Source organism: Diabrotica undecimpunctata, chromosome 3, assembly GCF_040954645.1.
Source record: "Diabrotica undecimpunctata isolate CICGRU chromosome 3, icDiaUnde3, whole genome shotgun sequence".
In the NCBI taxonomy this organism is placed as follows: Eukaryota; Metazoa; Arthropoda; class Insecta; order Coleoptera; family Chrysomelidae; genus Diabrotica; species Diabrotica undecimpunctata.
The window spans coordinates 107,519,189-107,535,932 of NC_092805.1; the positions used below are offsets into that span (position 1 = coordinate 107,519,189).

Sequence of the window (16,744 nt, forward strand, 5' to 3'; positions counted from 1 at the left end):
TCGTCATTCTTGTATGTATCATATGTTAGGCAGAACTTAAAAACTTTTATGTTTCTACTAGATTATAGCTCATATTTATTTTCGTTTAGTAATTTTTGAGACATTTTAAGAGATTTTTAATTTAATTTGTGTTTAAATAATTTTTCTCATATTTCAAAAGCTGTAATCTGTTTAGTTATAAGATTATTTGACCTTTGAACTTCATTTGGTATTATCTCCGATTAAATTACTATTAATTATTACTGTTCTTTGTATAAAAACTCTCTAGTGTTCATAATTTGATCTCAATTTTCAATGATTTGTCCCTGTTCGTGTCCCTTAGTTTGGGGATGGTTTTTCTTCCATTGGACCTGTTCTGTTTGAGTACTTTTAAACATTTGGTTTGTTCTATTTCTCTAGATATTTCCATCCTGTTAAACCGTCTCAAATCCTTTTTAACCTCATTTTTAATTTTATTGTTTAATATTATTAGTTCATTTTTGTTATTATCCTGATTTTCTCTAAGCGTTATTTTTTCCAGTAGAAAAAGTTTTGTGCGGTGGGTTAATTTTTTGTTTTTGTTTTCAGCGCGAGGACAGCATTTCTTTTTAACTTTCAATGTTTGAATAATATCATTGTTCATTTCATTTCCGCTAATATCTTCTAAGTAATGTGTATCTAGTGTTAACGTTTTCTTCTTCATTTGAAAGATACCATAACAATTATTGTCAAAATTAATTATTTTTATCGAACATACAGGGTTGGAACCAATATACCTTGAAACATTGCACAATAGTATTTCTTAATGTTTTTAAAACAGTCGAAAGCTAGACTAAATGTAGAAAATTTTGAGTAGGTTTTTGAAGGGTATAAAAACCGGAGACCTAACTGAAAGATAGTGCGGATATATTAAACGCTTAAATTGTTTTAGTTCCATTTTTTCGTTTCAATTTTAATGAAAATCTATCAGCTATCAGCTTATTTCAGTATTATCAGTTTGCTATATCGTCTCCTGTCATATATGATGCAGTGTAGCGTTGTTGCCGATATAAAATATGATCTTTATCTGTACCACTTAAAAGATATACATTAAATGCTATATTAAATAGCGCACGTTCACCTATTTGTTATATCTGCTCCTATAAATATGTTTTATGTTATTAAAGATATATATTGTAATAACTAATTGATTAGCATAAAAATTGTTAAGTTTATAAAGATAAAACAAATTTTCTACTTGTGGATGTTTTTTTACTATTTCTATCCAGAAAATTTACCAAGTAACCACTATCCATTCTCCTTGTATCTGCATAAAGTGTATTCCAACCATATGAAAAGATTTTGAATTTTTTTATGTTTAATACAGCTACTATTTGGTAGGACGTTCTATAATATTTTGATGCCAGTAATAATTGAAATTTTCATTTATCTTTTTTCGTTTTAAATATTGATTATTTAATGAATATTTTCCAGTTGATTACTCTTTTTCTATGTTTTGTATATTTTTATCATTCAATTAATTTTAAACTAGACATACTGTAAAATTACAATGTCGTCTATAATAAAGATGCAAACTATTAAGTAATAACAGTTTTTTAAAATGTTCACCTATATGGGCCAAAGATAAGCTAATACTTACTTAAGGTACATAGATAAACTCTTGTCATATTTCTTCTCGTAGCTGTAGAGGATGGCTAAAGCTTCTAAATATAGATTTTTGTCTATCTCGCAGTTAAGCAAATGCTCCAAAACGGCATTAATCACAGCTGCAATATTATAAAGACCGGAATCCCACTCTTTTACTAAATTTAAGAAACCATGTGCATCTAGTTTCAGGTACTCATATAAGATCATTTCGTAAATATGGGGATTCAGTTTTGATTCAACACTACGAGGAATGTAAGGGCTGACGGACCTAAAAGACATACATATTTGAATAATTTGAACAAAGACAATGAATTAATTTGTACATGTGTAGAATATCTGCATACCCATGCATTTATCTATCTATATCAGCTTTAATCGCCTAATATTTTTTAAAGCATTATGCAAAACTACTAAAAGTTAAGTAAAATTGTGAAGAAACAGTCATGCACTTCCCAGGAAACGAACCCGTTTCTAAAATAAACCAAATGGAGTATTGTAGAAATCCGACCAGGAACCAAGCTTCAATGGTCAAACACATATACATCACCAGCCGAGTGGAATGGGCAATGGTACCTTCTAACCATAAAATCCCCAGAAATAGATGAAATCTTATAAGCCCTGTTAAAGCTACAAGAGGAGATTCTGCTGAGTATCACAAGAGTCAACCCTAGTAATTTAAAACTGGGATATATACCACAAATGTGGCAAAGTGATCTTCATTTCCAATGTAAAGAAAAGAATACAATACATCCAATATCACTACGACCTCACATGATTTGCTTTAAAATCGATGGAAAAAGGTGGAGATAATTATATCAGAAGAGAAATTCTAGTCCAGTTTATACTAATGGATCAAAAACACAAGAGGAAGTAGGAATAAAGGTTACTGGTCCTAGTACTGATGAATACCAGACTGTCAATAGCACTCGGAAATGATGCTACAACATTTGAAGCAGAACTGCTAGCAACCGATGTTTGTGCTCAAGAGTGTCTAAAACAAGCCTCAATTCATATTTCATTCATTTACTATGTTTTGGGAATTAACTGAAATTTTAGTTTAAGGATACGTTTATTTTGACGTTTCGATTTCCATTTCGGAAACTGAAACTGAAGGCATTCCGCTCCGATCTTCATCTTCAATTTCCGTTTAGCCTTCACTGAATCCTCTACACCATTTGCAAATATGTTGAACAGATATGGACTATTCTCCATAAACTTCGATTAACTAATGATAAATGTCAATTAGGTGAAATCCATGATGCATTTAAAAAACGTATCACAGCTCGAATTTCGCATCTGGCGGTAACAGCGATCGGGTGGTCCATCTTCGAAGGCTGCTAGGCCACCACTGAGCAATGCAGAGGAGCGAGAGTGGTGGGATGAGAGAAAGGGAGAGTTGACGAGTAAGACAGTGTTGCCAGATTTGTCTCAGCACGTCGCATTCTTTCTCAGCGGTATAGGGAACCTTTTTTATATACACAATAGACAGCATGAAACAAATATAAAAAGGATAATAAAATAAGATAATGATCAATGAGATTCAAATCACACACATAGATCAAAACGCGTGCAAATGCATGAAAGGGTATCTGATAAAACAAAAAATATAATTTTCATTAAAAAATGAACTTGTGATGTTTCGTGAGGATAATTAATTATACATTTTCCTTTCTTTCTATACACTTTTCTAATGTCATTTCTATTACATTATATTTATTGGAATACTAGATACTATTTTATTATTCTTTACCTCAGCTGATGTACACTAGCAAATTTGTAGATTTGATCCTCCCATAAAGCTGGATTCTTTCCAAATATTCTTAATCCCAATCTACCTGCATTATCATACATCCCCCTGCTGAGCAAATGATCCAAATAATCTATTCCTACAGATTGGACGGTATGTCTGTATATATTTCTAGAGTTCTGCATTAAAATATCTAGAGCATCATCAAATTTACTAAAAATTAGAAAACAATGGTTACCAAACAATTGTTATGAAACTTTTCTGTTCGTTTTCTAATTGGATTATACAATGTCGATACGATAATTTGATAACACTGTTAATTTTTAACACATTAGCTGCCATGAGAAGCATACCTAGCATCACACACTTTTTCATACTGGCCGCGTGAAGCCACCTAAGCAAATCGGACGCCTCAGCACGTTTGTGTCCCGTGAAGCCGCACTGGATATTATAAGCCATATATTTCATATGAATGAGTTATTGCAGGAGTCGGCAACGTTATCTAACGGTGGGTCATTTTCAAATAATTTTTATGCGGGTCGCACATTCAAATGTAACTTAAATAGTGCTTTTATATCATTATACGAGTATAAATATTGTTAAAAATAAATATAGAAAAAAATTTATTTTTTATTGACATGCTCTATCAATAATGCCAGAGAACAAAAATGTTACAATTCTTAAAAGGGAAAAAATACAATGCCAATCACGTAATATGTATAAACATGTAAAAATACAAATATAAATATGTAAATATAAAATATATAAAATACTAAGGAAAATAGTTTCTTTTACTTTATTCATTCAATGCGTTTTTTGATAATTGATAATCCAAGTCCGGATGTGTTTGGAATACTGAGATCCTCAACAAGTTTTGCAAATTTTCATCCGTCAACCTCGTTCTATATTTTGATTTTATGAAATTCATTTGTGAAAATGTTTGTTTCATATTTTCATCAAAATTATTTTTATATACAGTGTTAGATTGCGAATCAATTAACTCTAGTTCTAAATTGTATGATGCTTTTACAATATCAAATTTTAAAGGATTTTCAAATATTAATATGTTCATTCCTTTTGCATAAAAATCTTGAAACCCATGACGAATATATCCATCCAGTACTTTTTAGTTATTCAATAAAAATATTCGAAGAACACCGCTTGTCGATTTTGGTTAAAAATGATTGCAAAGTAGGAAAAGGACAATAATTATCATTCTCAAGTTGAGGAATAAACAATTTTATTTCAAGCTGGAAACTTTTGATTTCTGTAAATAGCTCGTTGATTAACTTTTCTTTGTAGTGTTATATTTAATTTATTAAGGTAAGTTGTAATATCCATAAGAAAAGCTAACTCGCTTATCAATTTAAAATTCGATAATCCTGGTATATTATTTCCTTTTTCTGTCAAAAACATTTCAATCTCGTCTATCAACTCGAAAAATATTTTTAAAACTTTCCCACGGCTGAGCCACATTACTTCAAAAAAAAAAAAAGATATCTTCATATTCTGAGTCAATTTCATTTAAGAAATTCCGGAAATTCGATGGTTCATACACTTTTTGCGAATATAATTGATGGACTTTACTAAAATATTCTAATATTCATATCATTTTTCAATTTTACAACTTTTACGCACAGTGCATTTTGATGGATAATACAATCGAGTTGTAGATGAGGCTATGTAATATTTAAACCTTCAATTGTTTATTAATCATGTTTACCAAACCAGTGTGACCCGTCACGTTCTTTGCACCGTCAGTTGTCACATTTATTAATTTTTCATCGTTTTAGCGCGCATTTTTGTCACCGGTCACATTTCGGCACGCTCACGCTCTAAAGATGCATCTAAACGAGCAATATTTTACCGCAATATGTGGCTGCAACACAGTAGCTAGCAATATTGCCAACAATAACGGCCAGTCTATGCAATATAGGAGAATATTTTAGTATGTCTCGGCTATATAGCCAGTCGCCCGAATTGATTGCCCGACGATCACTTAACGAGTAAAAATACTTACAATATTTACTTTGTTTTGGTGAATATTTGTTGTTTTGGAAAATTTTGGAGGAATAAAATGACTAATAACTGGTCCAATAAGCGGATTTTAGATTTTATTAACGAAATATATTTGCACCCTGAGTTGTGGAATGTAGAAGTCGTAACATACAAAGATCGAAATGCAAAAAAGTAGAATGGGCTGTTATCGCTGAAAAAGTTCGCTTCTAACTCTGAAGTATACTTTATACTAAGAATAACTACATCCTATTTATCTTTCCATTTTTGAACTACTATTCCGGTTGAACTTTCCACAGATGCTGACTCACCTTTCCTTAGTTGGTTCTAAACAACATGTTTTAGGTTCAATTTTCGATTGACCCTTAAAGTTCCCACTAGATGATATTTTGCTCCAATAATGAATGGACTAACGAAACACTGGTATAATAATTGTCAGTGTAAATATTCCGAAAGTAAATTTATGGCAATTTTAAAAACTACATTTTGAGATGACGCCACACCTTCAACTTTATCTTGCCCACAATATATTATAAAATTATAAGTATAGAATTTGTATGATTTATTGTGTCCCTCTAAATGAAATGAAAGTATCATCTATACAGACTGTTTCATTGGGTACAACATATTTTTGAAAATTGTTGATTACTTTGTTATGGACCATTATGCCTCTATACAAGGATATTGACATAATCTCATCCAAAAAAGTAAACCAATTTACTTTTTCATTTCATCTCTATCAGTATCGTACCACTTTCCAATACTTGCGTAAGGAGTTGTTTCCTTCGCTTTGCATTGAGCGACGTACCGATCTGTTTCTAATACCATCACGCACAATATAGAATCCGTTAAGAATAGGCCATAAAAATTCAATGAAATTTTACCATTAGAACTACTATCCATTACTTAGACAACCATATAGGAGGGACAAAGAGCTCTGAAGCCTGGAGAACTATAAAAACGATGAGAACAACGACAAAAAACCAAGTCATAATAAATAGAATACCAGAGAACACATGGGTAGAGCATTTTGAGAACTTATTAACAGAGAGAAGAGAAAGGTTTAAACAGACAAATGAACAAGTGGAAGTAGAAGGAAGAATCGAAATATGAATAGAACAAGTGAATGAAGCAGTTAAGGGAATGAAATTAAAAAAATCTCCAGGCCCAGGCGGAATACATCCAGAGTTGATTAGGTATGGATCATCAAAACTGTTTGAGATGATCCGAAAATTATTCGAAAGATGCTTAAACGGAGAAGAAGTTCCAGAAGAATGGAGACAATCGTATATCTCTCCAATACACAAGAAAGGCACAAAGATGGATTTTAAAAACTATAGAGGGATCGCAGTGATTGCTACTATAGGCCGACTATACTCAAAAGTACTACGAAACCTGATAGAAAATGATATTAAAGACAAACAACCCGAAGAACAAGCGGGATTTAGGGCCGGACGCTCCACTATGGATAATATCTTCACATTAAAAATTGCAATGGAAAAACGAGTGCAGAGAAATAGAGAAACTCATATAGCTTTAATAGATTTGGAAAAAGCATATGACAGTGTACCGATCTCCCAACTATGGATAGAAATGGGTAACTTAAAAATAAACCCAATTCTTATTACCGCCACTCAAAAATATTACGAACAAAACTTTGCAAGAATTAAAATGGGACAAGAAATCACCTCTCCTTTTCAAACAACAAAAGGACTAAGACAAGGCTGCTGTCTATCACCCACCTTATTTAAAATCTATTTGGACAGATCCTTAGTGAAATGGGTAAAAAAATGTAGAAACATGGGAATAACGATGGAAGAAAACAAGCTATATACACTTTTCTTTGCGGATGACCAGGTAGTAATTGCCGAAGACAGCTACGATCTTAGCTATATGGTAAGAAAACTGCAAGAAGAATATGAGGTGGCAGGTCTAAACATGAATATGACAAAATGTGAATATCTCTCAGTGGGAACAGATGAAATATGTGACCTAGTCTTGGAAAACGACAAAATCAAAGGCGTGCAATCCTGCAAATATTTGGGGGTCATTTTCAACAAGAAGGGAAATAGCGCAGATGAAATCAGGGAAAGAATAAACAAGGGCAGAGCAGCGACCCGTGCCTTAAACTCTCTTCTCTGGCAAAAAAACAATTCGACGAGAAACCAAAAAACACATTTACGGTAGTATAGTCCAAAGTATTACACTTTACGGTTCGGAAGTATGGGACGTCACCAAAGCTAATAGAAACAAACTTATGACGACAGAAATGGATTATCTGAGACGAAGCTGCGGTAGATCGAAACTGGAGAGAGTTAGAAACGAACAAATAAGAAACGAAATGAAAATGGAGAGAAATATCAATGATGACATAGAAAGAAAACAATTAATCTGGTTCGGACATGTTAAAAGAATGCCAGAGTACAGATGGCCTAGGAGAGTACTGGAATGGATCCCTCCTGAAAGAAGAAAGAGAGGACGACCACTGAGAAGTTGGCGCAACGATATTGATGAAGCAATGGCGGCAAGAGACTTAGAAGAGGCAACTGCATATGACAGAAAAAGATGGAAATTGGGGGCGGAGAAGCGGCGACAGCCGTAATAAATCCGTTATTATATATATACTAATATCCAATTGTTGTAATACCACGCTGGCTCCACGTGGTTCTAAGAATAAATCGTATCTATACCTTATGGCCCCATGAAGCACATGATGCACCTCATTAAAATGTTACAAAAAATAAAAAACCTTCCACAAATTAATTATCAAAATATTTCAAATATCATTTCTTTAAAAAAAAAAACTTGAGGATCTCAAAAGCAACTTTGTTTTATATTTGGCAGCTAATGTGTTAATATCGAAAGGTTTTATGCGTTATTAGTTATAGTTTAAAAAATGTTTCAATAAATTTATAAATTAAATGTAAAAGGTTTGAATACAGTTACAGACAGTGCTAAAAATGATTAAGAACAATGCTGAAATCTGAACATTTTAATTAACCTAGATAATAAATTTTACTTACTTGTGCTGAATAAACCACTGGATCCGATCATCTAAATCATAAGGACTTGCTACTACTACATCCTTAGGTGCTACAATGAAAAATCTGTTTTCTTCCAAAAGTACATCCAGATGATAATCATTGACACTGTACTCTTCATAGCCCCTTAATGATAAGCTGTCTGTACAAATGTCGGTATAATCATTGTCTCTATACTCAACTATGTATAGCTGAGGACGTAAGCTCTTTTGATTTTCATCTAATTCTTTAGGAAAACCCAATAAAACCAGTTGCTGGTCTAAGGGTGCGATCCCACTTATATAAAATTCTGTTTGAAAAGTGGATACTAAAATATAAAAGTGAAACTATGTAAAAAAAAAATATACAAAAATCATATCCTATCTTGAACTAGAAGGATATGCAATTAAAAAGCAAATATTAAAAAACACTTTGTCAGTCTCTTACCTGGATCAACTAAATATTCTGGTAAATCTCTATTAGCCAGTTCTATATTGCTTCTTTTTCTTATTACACACACTCTTACTGTATCTACCCAGCCAATTAACAGTGTTCTACTATCTGCCCACCTCAAATTGCACCTAAACTTGTCTATTGAAATTCTAAAAGGAAAGAAATACGTGATTTTGAACAAAATTTGTTAAGCACAGTTATTACCCTGGATGTTCTTCCCATTTGATGAGTCCTAAAGAACATCTAGCATTCATATCATAGACCCTCACACCAATATTACTGGACCAAGCCAAAAAGTTCTCGCCCCAACAAAGGCTTCTAACAAGTCCTTCACTTTCACATAGTACTGTAGACTTAAGGTTGCCAAGAAATGTGCGTTCATAGAGAGTCAGCTTGTCATCTCCTAAAAACAAATATAATTTGTGAAAGTAACAAAAAAATTGAATGAGTATGTATCTTTTCTTTTTACCCTATTTACCATATACATATATCCTATTCCTATCTTTTTGCATTTAAAAATATTAAACCAAACAAACTTCAAGAGTTTGCTAATAATTGTCAAGAGCCGCTTCCAAGGAGATTTATATACTCTCACGCTCTTCGATTCATTTTTTCTCCGTTCTGGTCATAAAAATTTTAAAATAATTGCTTAGTTCTAAATAAGGATCGATCAAAGACTGGTGAATCTTTTCACTACATAGAGGATAAATAAAGCACTTAAAATTCTTAGCGAGGTTCGTTGTAAAATGAATTTTACATCGAGGTCACTTTTAGTCTGGGGTTCTGAGAGTAAGGTGGTTGGAAACCTCGACATTGGTACTTTGCCTGTACAGACTGGGACCTATAGTATCAGAAATATCTGATAATAGCAGTTAATTAAATATGCAGTAAAATAGTCTGATTTAAAGTGAAGTATGTAGCAGCCAAACAAAAATGAAATAAGAAAAAAGTTTAAGTTAGTTCCATTTAGTTCATCTTTAATGGTGGTGAAAGCACACTTCCTCGTAATTTTTTACCTTTTTTTATAACCTGTCACAGCAGATTCAATTAGAATGCTGGATATTTTCTGATGGGTGAAAAAGGAAATATACTTACATTAATTTATTTTTTCCATATTTACTTGGTGTACTGCTGTGCCTCTGTTTTTTTATAGGTTATGTTCCTGATAACAAGTTCGTATTGTTTAATTTCTCACGCAATCTTCCTTTCTTTTGGGAAATAACAAAATAATTCTGACAGGAATGTAGAGCAGTCATATAAGGTAAGTGTGACTGTTTCCCCCTTTTTTTGGTGCTATGTACACATATTGGTTTTAAAGAGAGGTTTAGCATATTTGTAATTTTTTGTATCTTTCTTAAACCAATCTTCTTGCATGTCAAATATCAAGTTTTCCGTTTCCCTCAAAAAAAGATAAGGTAGTACCAAATTCTATCTACTTTCCTTTCAGTTTATATGTTTCAATTTTAAATTTTTTTATCTCAATATCCGCAATTCTACATATATAGCAGGGGCGGCTCGTGATAGTACAAGATGGTGAGGCACACTACACTTAAGGAAAATTATTATTATTATGGTTAGCTTCTCTTTGCTCCAGTCATACCCGGCTAAGGAGGCAGTGCTCGCGCCAGCAAACAATGACTTGGCGTGAGAAGGACTTCTGACGATACGCGCGCGGATCAACAAAAGTCATCCTCACCTCAAAGCTCTCCTAAGCCCTCCTCCACCCTCCCTTATGTGCACTGAAGGTGCAACATAAGGGCTGACTGCTTTTTGAAAAAGTCCGCGATTGAGCTGTATTTATGAGCACCATGTGTAATAGGGTGCTCATAAATGTAACTTAAATGATACCCAAGGTGTCGTTAAGCGACTTACTCCGGTTTATCATAATGAAAATCGAATCGATTAATTCATTTTGTATGGTTTTAGATGTCCCAGAAAAAACTGATCTAGAGTCATTATCATGTTCTAAAAATGTTTTTAAATTAGTGTCAAATTTACTAACAAGAACAACTAGCTCTTTGAAATTCCCGCGATTTAAAGATTCATTAGATTCATCATGCCCCCTAAACGGTAACTCTTGCATACAGAGGTGCAACGTAATATCTATAAGGCTTTTTAAAATTTGCCGATTTTCTTTAACCCTAGCATTGAAATTTTCAATATCTATTTTACGCGAATTGTCTAGTGCTGTGGCGATATTTTGCTTTTGTTTTCTCATAAGAGTAAGCTTGCAATTCGATGTAATATGTTGAGAACTTTTATTGTGTAACAATAGACTCCGAGACAAATTTTTCAAATCAGTATAACCACTTTTGAACCAAACTTTGTCGCTAGTATTAGCTGTGGCAAATAAAATGCATGGCCAACAAAACAATTTATTTAATGTTATACTACCCGTAAGCCAGTCAAACTTTTCGTACCATACATTTTGAAATCCCCGATTTGGTTTTCCGACGCCACCGATAGAAACAAGATGTTTACTTAAATCTGGAATAGGTCGTTTTACGACTTTAACTATATATAATTTATCTTCATATGAATGACTTGAAAAATTCTGCTGATTGACTAAAAAATTTACGAGATCACAAGTATTACGAATATTTACATTTACCTGGGAAAGTTGTGACGAAGTGCTCGGTGCTAAATCCATTTTTCACTAAAACCGAAAATCCTGCAGACAAAAACAAACCCACCAAAATTATTAAAAAAACTTAATTAGAATTGCACTTATTATATAACATGTAATCTTACTGTTTTTTTAATGAAAAACAACACGAGATACGTCAAACGTGATCCTGCCGCACAAAGAGGTCAACAGGAAGTAATTTAACTACTACTTACTCTTACTACAACAATTTTGCAGAAATGTTCCAAAATGTACCAATGTTGCCAATCTGGTAAATGCATAGAAAAAAAATATTTTTTGTTAAATCGGAAAACAATAGAACAATATGTATAGTACCATCTACTAAAGGAAAATACTCTACTACAACATAACAATGTTGTTACAATTTTCAAATAAAAATCTATGTTTTATTTAAAATGTACTTTTATACCCCGAGGGAAAAAATGTAGCGAATTGGGTACCTTTGTACCCAAACGGCAACGCTGCTAATTAAAAGAACTACACCAAACCAGAGCGGCATGCCTCTCTTGTTCGGTGAAATCGTGGGCAGAAAATAAATAAATCATGTTGAATTTCGCTAGATAATGTGATGTCTAATATGTCAGACAGAGCAATGCCGTGAGGCTTGCCTCGGCGGCTATAATTTTTAAAGAGAGAATGAGATGCACAGATGATATATTAGAAGCTGGCGCGGAAAATGGAGCCGTTGTTTATTTAATATTTTGTGGTTTAAGCTTGTCCCTTGTCCGGCCCGTAGATTATGAAGAAATATACAAAGATAAGACATCAGGGGTGTACATATTTTAATTTTTTATCATAATGAAAATAAAGTTATTTAGAAAATTCCAAAAAGTTAAATTGTAGTTAAAGAACGTAAATAGTCGATTGATACTGGTGAGGCACTGCCTCACCTGCCTCATAGGACCAGCCGCCCCTGATATATAGACACACATCCAAAAGCTTACTGTTGTGTCCTTCAAAACATCTGAGTGCTGGTTTGCAAAGTGAACATACTTGGACCTGGAATTTTTCATTTCTCTTTTAGTTCCAGAAATAAACTTCCCCCTTGGGTAAATTTTTATGCAACCCAAAATTATACCCAACTTCTGTTCAACCTCACTTTTCCATTCAGGTTTTTATTATACATTTATATATTTATACATTTATTGTTACAAGTCATAATAACCTATGCAATTTGGTAAGTTGCATACTTATAAACTAAATAAAACATTTGAAAAAACACCTTTTAATGCAATTTTTCATCGCATTTTAATTATGTTTAATATATGATACTGTAACTTCCAAGTCTCTGTGGTTGTTAGATGTCATGAGCTGATCGTGTTGGTTGTTATTTTGTGTAATCTGCCACACTCTGGGTATCATTTGTTTTATGAAGTCTCAAACTTTGGGAGCCATTTTATGTAAAGCTCAAAACTTCAATGAATGTTAGTATGTAGCTGAAACTATGAACTGGAGAAAACCCCCTAATAACCACTTGCAGCGAGAATGGTTGTGAATAAGAGATCCATCAAGATGTAAAACTGGGACAAAAAAAATCATAAGAGAAACAAATAAAATTAGGACACCACCTTGTTTTACTCAGGGTATACAAGGAAACCTGATGACATTAAAGTAAATAAGGAATAAGAACTGATCTAACTAGTCTTAAGCTTGAATAAAATGGTTGTCTGAACTATACTTCAGCATCCCATCTGTTTATATAAAAATTATATCTGTTATGTAAAATGTAAGACATATAGATATAGTAATCATAAGGAATTTTACAGGTTTAGAGCTCTTTTAAACATGTTTGCAAACAACTTTATAAATTCATTTCTACCACACAGCTACTAGCTAATCCTCTATCAGAATATTTAGTATTAACAATTTACATTTATATTGTGTCTATACTTAAATATTTAGTAAGTGAGTTCTTGTGTTTCTTAAGCTTTCTGACAGTTTGCAATTTGAAAAACAGAGATGCTTGAAAATAAATACACCTACTTAAATTGTAGTTTTTATACATGTCATCGTGTCATAAATATCGGCATAATAATCATACCTGTAATAAACCTCTTATTAATTCCAAATTTAAAATAAAGAGGATCTAGAGCCACTGTTTTCAAGAGCCTTCCAAGATTGAGTTGAACATCATTCTCCTTTGAGAATAAACTATGGATGAATACTTTGCCATCATCTGAACAAGTTGCAACAAACTCTCCATTGGAATCTATAGATATCTGATTAACACTAACTGTATGTGCCTTCAATTCCTTTCCCTGTATACTGTTACCTTGGTGGTCTAAGATATGGATCACACCCCAATGTGATCCCAAACAAATAAACTAAAAGAAATAAGAAGTACAATACAAGTAAAATATGAACTAAATCGTTTAAAAATCATTTAGAAAAAAAATTGTGCACTAATTTAAACTGAAAAATCATATTATGCTGAATATAGGAATTTATTATAGCTACAAAATGAAGATACATAGTAAAAGATCATACTTTTGGGTGTACTGCTATATACGTTGCTGAGGAGGCCAATAATATGTTTTGTACATCATTAGACAGCCTCACATATTTTAATTTTGGTTCTATTTCATCTTCTGAGCTCTCTGTATCACTGTTGTAGTTCTAGAAATATTAATAAAATTAAACAAAAATAACCTCAGACTATGAATTCAAAGGTATTATTAAGAAAATACATATTACGTACATTTAAATTAATATCAGACATTATTTATTTCTAATGAAGTATTGAAACTTATCATTTTCTAAAGAAAAAATAAAAAATATTGATGATTCATATAATATTGACATTACAACCAGTGTTCTGTCATTGTTTCTGACAGCAAATTATCTGTTAAAACTGGTGAGAAGATAGTAACGTTGATATAACTTTGGTATAGAAGATAACCATAGGCGGAGAATCTGAAGTAAAAAAAGAAATATACCTTAAGAGATCTTTTTTCCATATTATCAGTAGTAAGTTCAATCCGTTATGAAATCTTATTTTGTTAACATAATGAATTGATTGTTAAAATATTGTCATTTTTAAATACTTATGAATATTCTATTTTAATTTGTATTGTATTATAATATTGAATTATGTGGCAGTGTATTGTATTGTATTTTTATATTAATAACAAAATTAACAATGAATTTTACTGCAGAGTATGTGTAAACAATTTTTTTTGCATTCAACTCCTTTTATACATATATGATAATAAAAATATATATTTTCATTAAAATATTGATTCAATCCTTGATTTACTTACTATACTCCCATTACAGGTCAAATGTTTATATACGGCAAACGATGCACCATATACCTGTGTACCTAATTATTTTTCCACTTCTGCTCTCTCTTACCTATAGCATTACATATGTAATGATTGTGCAGATTGATTCCCATATAAATTTGTAAAGACGAACGCGTGTATAGAAGTATAACTTCTACCGGCAGTCCCACTGGACTGCCACACCCGTTTTTTTATCAATATTATTATCATGGTAAATTAAACATATGCGTAAGTTATGTATATTGTCAATTTTAAATACTGATAAATATTGCATTTTAATTTGTATTGTATTATAATATTGAATTATGTGGCAGTGTATTGTACTGTATTTTTATATTAATAACAAAATTAACAATGAATTTTACTGCAGAGTATGTGTAAAAAAATTTTTTTGCATTCAACTCCTTTTATACATATGTATATGAAAATAAAAATATATATTTTCATTAAAATATTGATTCAATCCTTCATTTACTTACTATACTCCTATTGCAGGTCAAATGTTTATATACAGCAAACGATACACCATATACCTGTATACCTAATTCTTTTTCTCTTTCTGCTCTCTCTTACCTATAGCATTACATATGTAATGATTGTGCAGATTGACTCACATATAAATTTGTAACGACGAACGCGTGTATAGAAGTATAACTGCTACCGGCAGTCTCACTGGACTGCCACACCCGTTTTTTTAAATTCTTGTTTTGTTTCTATTTATTTACATTAAATATTAATTTGTTTTATTGTATAATCCACTTTTGCAATAATTGTGACCTATTTGATTTAAAATGGATTCAGAATTTTTTTTATACTTTGGCAACTATGTCAACTTCGATATCTGTCAATGATAATGACGTGCAACCGTAAGTAAATTAGATGGACTGTATATATAATATATATATATATATATATATATATATATATATATATATATATATATATATATATATATATATATATATATATATATATATATATATATATATATATTAAAAGGTTAAAACTAGCCTACTTTATGGAGCTGAGACATGGAGAATAACCGAAAAATATAAGAAAAAGGTCGAAGCCACGGAAATGGATGCCATCAGAAGATCGATGAGAATATCAAGAGCCGACAGAATACGGAATGAAATGATAAAACAACAAATGGGTATAGAGGGCACTATAGTTGAGGATATTGAGAGAAAACAGCTCATATGGTATGGGCATGTGAGCCGAATGGGGGACGAAAGATTGCCTAAAAAAACGATGATGTGGCAACCCCCAGAGAAGAGGAAACGAGGAAGAAACCTGGGAGTTAGGAAAGCGATTAGCGCTCGAAATAAGAATACAGTGGCGTTTGGGAGTCGGACAACGTCGTAAGACGTTATAAAAAACCGAATATATATATATATATATATATATATATATATATATATATATATATATATATATATATATATATATATATATATATATATATATATATATGTATAGCTGTAACAGCCTGCAGTGGGCAGGACATGTAGCCCGGGCCCCTGAGTCAAATATGATAAAAAAGATTCTAACAGCGCAACCCGTGGGAATGAGAAGACGGGGTAGACCAAAGCTGAGGTGGATGGACGGGGTAACACAAGATGCCGAGAAGATCAGAGTCGGCAACTGGAAAATGCAAGCGAGGGACAGAATAGAATGGCGTAGAAAGCTTGAGAAGGTCGAGGCCCTCTAAGGGCTGTAGCACCAAGATGATGATGATATATATACATATACATATATATATATATATATATATATATACATATATATATATATATATATATATATATATATATATATATATATATATATATATATACACACATTTCCCTTGGATACGGTTATTAGCCCTCCTTCCCACGGGTGGGGTCCATCAGGACAGCTATAAATCAAATTGCTTAATTTTTCAATTTTTTTTTGTATTTTTTTCCTA

At 32.1% G+C, this 16,744-nt stretch overlaps 1 protein-coding gene across 1 annotated transcript in view; it reads right to left on the reverse strand.

Moving 5' to 3' along the window:
* The window catches only part of lt (vacuolar protein sorting-associated protein light), a 53,131-nt gene extending 38,794 nt beyond the window's left edge, over positions 1–14,337 (reverse strand). The window contains exons 1-8 of the mRNA XM_072526521.1: positions 14,208–14,337; positions 13,997–14,125; positions 13,551–13,833; positions 9,067–9,265; positions 8,857–9,011; positions 8,413–8,737; positions 3,377–3,586; positions 1,619–1,894 (exon numbers count right to left, since the gene is read on the reverse strand). Coding sequence (XP_072382622.1) covers positions 1,619–1,894; positions 3,377–3,586; positions 8,413–8,737; positions 8,857–9,011; positions 9,067–9,265; positions 13,551–13,833; positions 13,997–14,125; positions 14,208–14,228 — 1,598 coding nt within the window. The 5' untranslated portion in view covers positions 14,229–14,337. The remainder of the gene's footprint in view (positions 1–1,618; positions 1,895–3,376; positions 3,587–8,412; positions 8,738–8,856; positions 9,012–9,066; positions 9,266–13,550; positions 13,834–13,996; positions 14,126–14,207) is intronic.
* Positions 14,338–16,744: the final 2,407 nt, after the last annotated feature.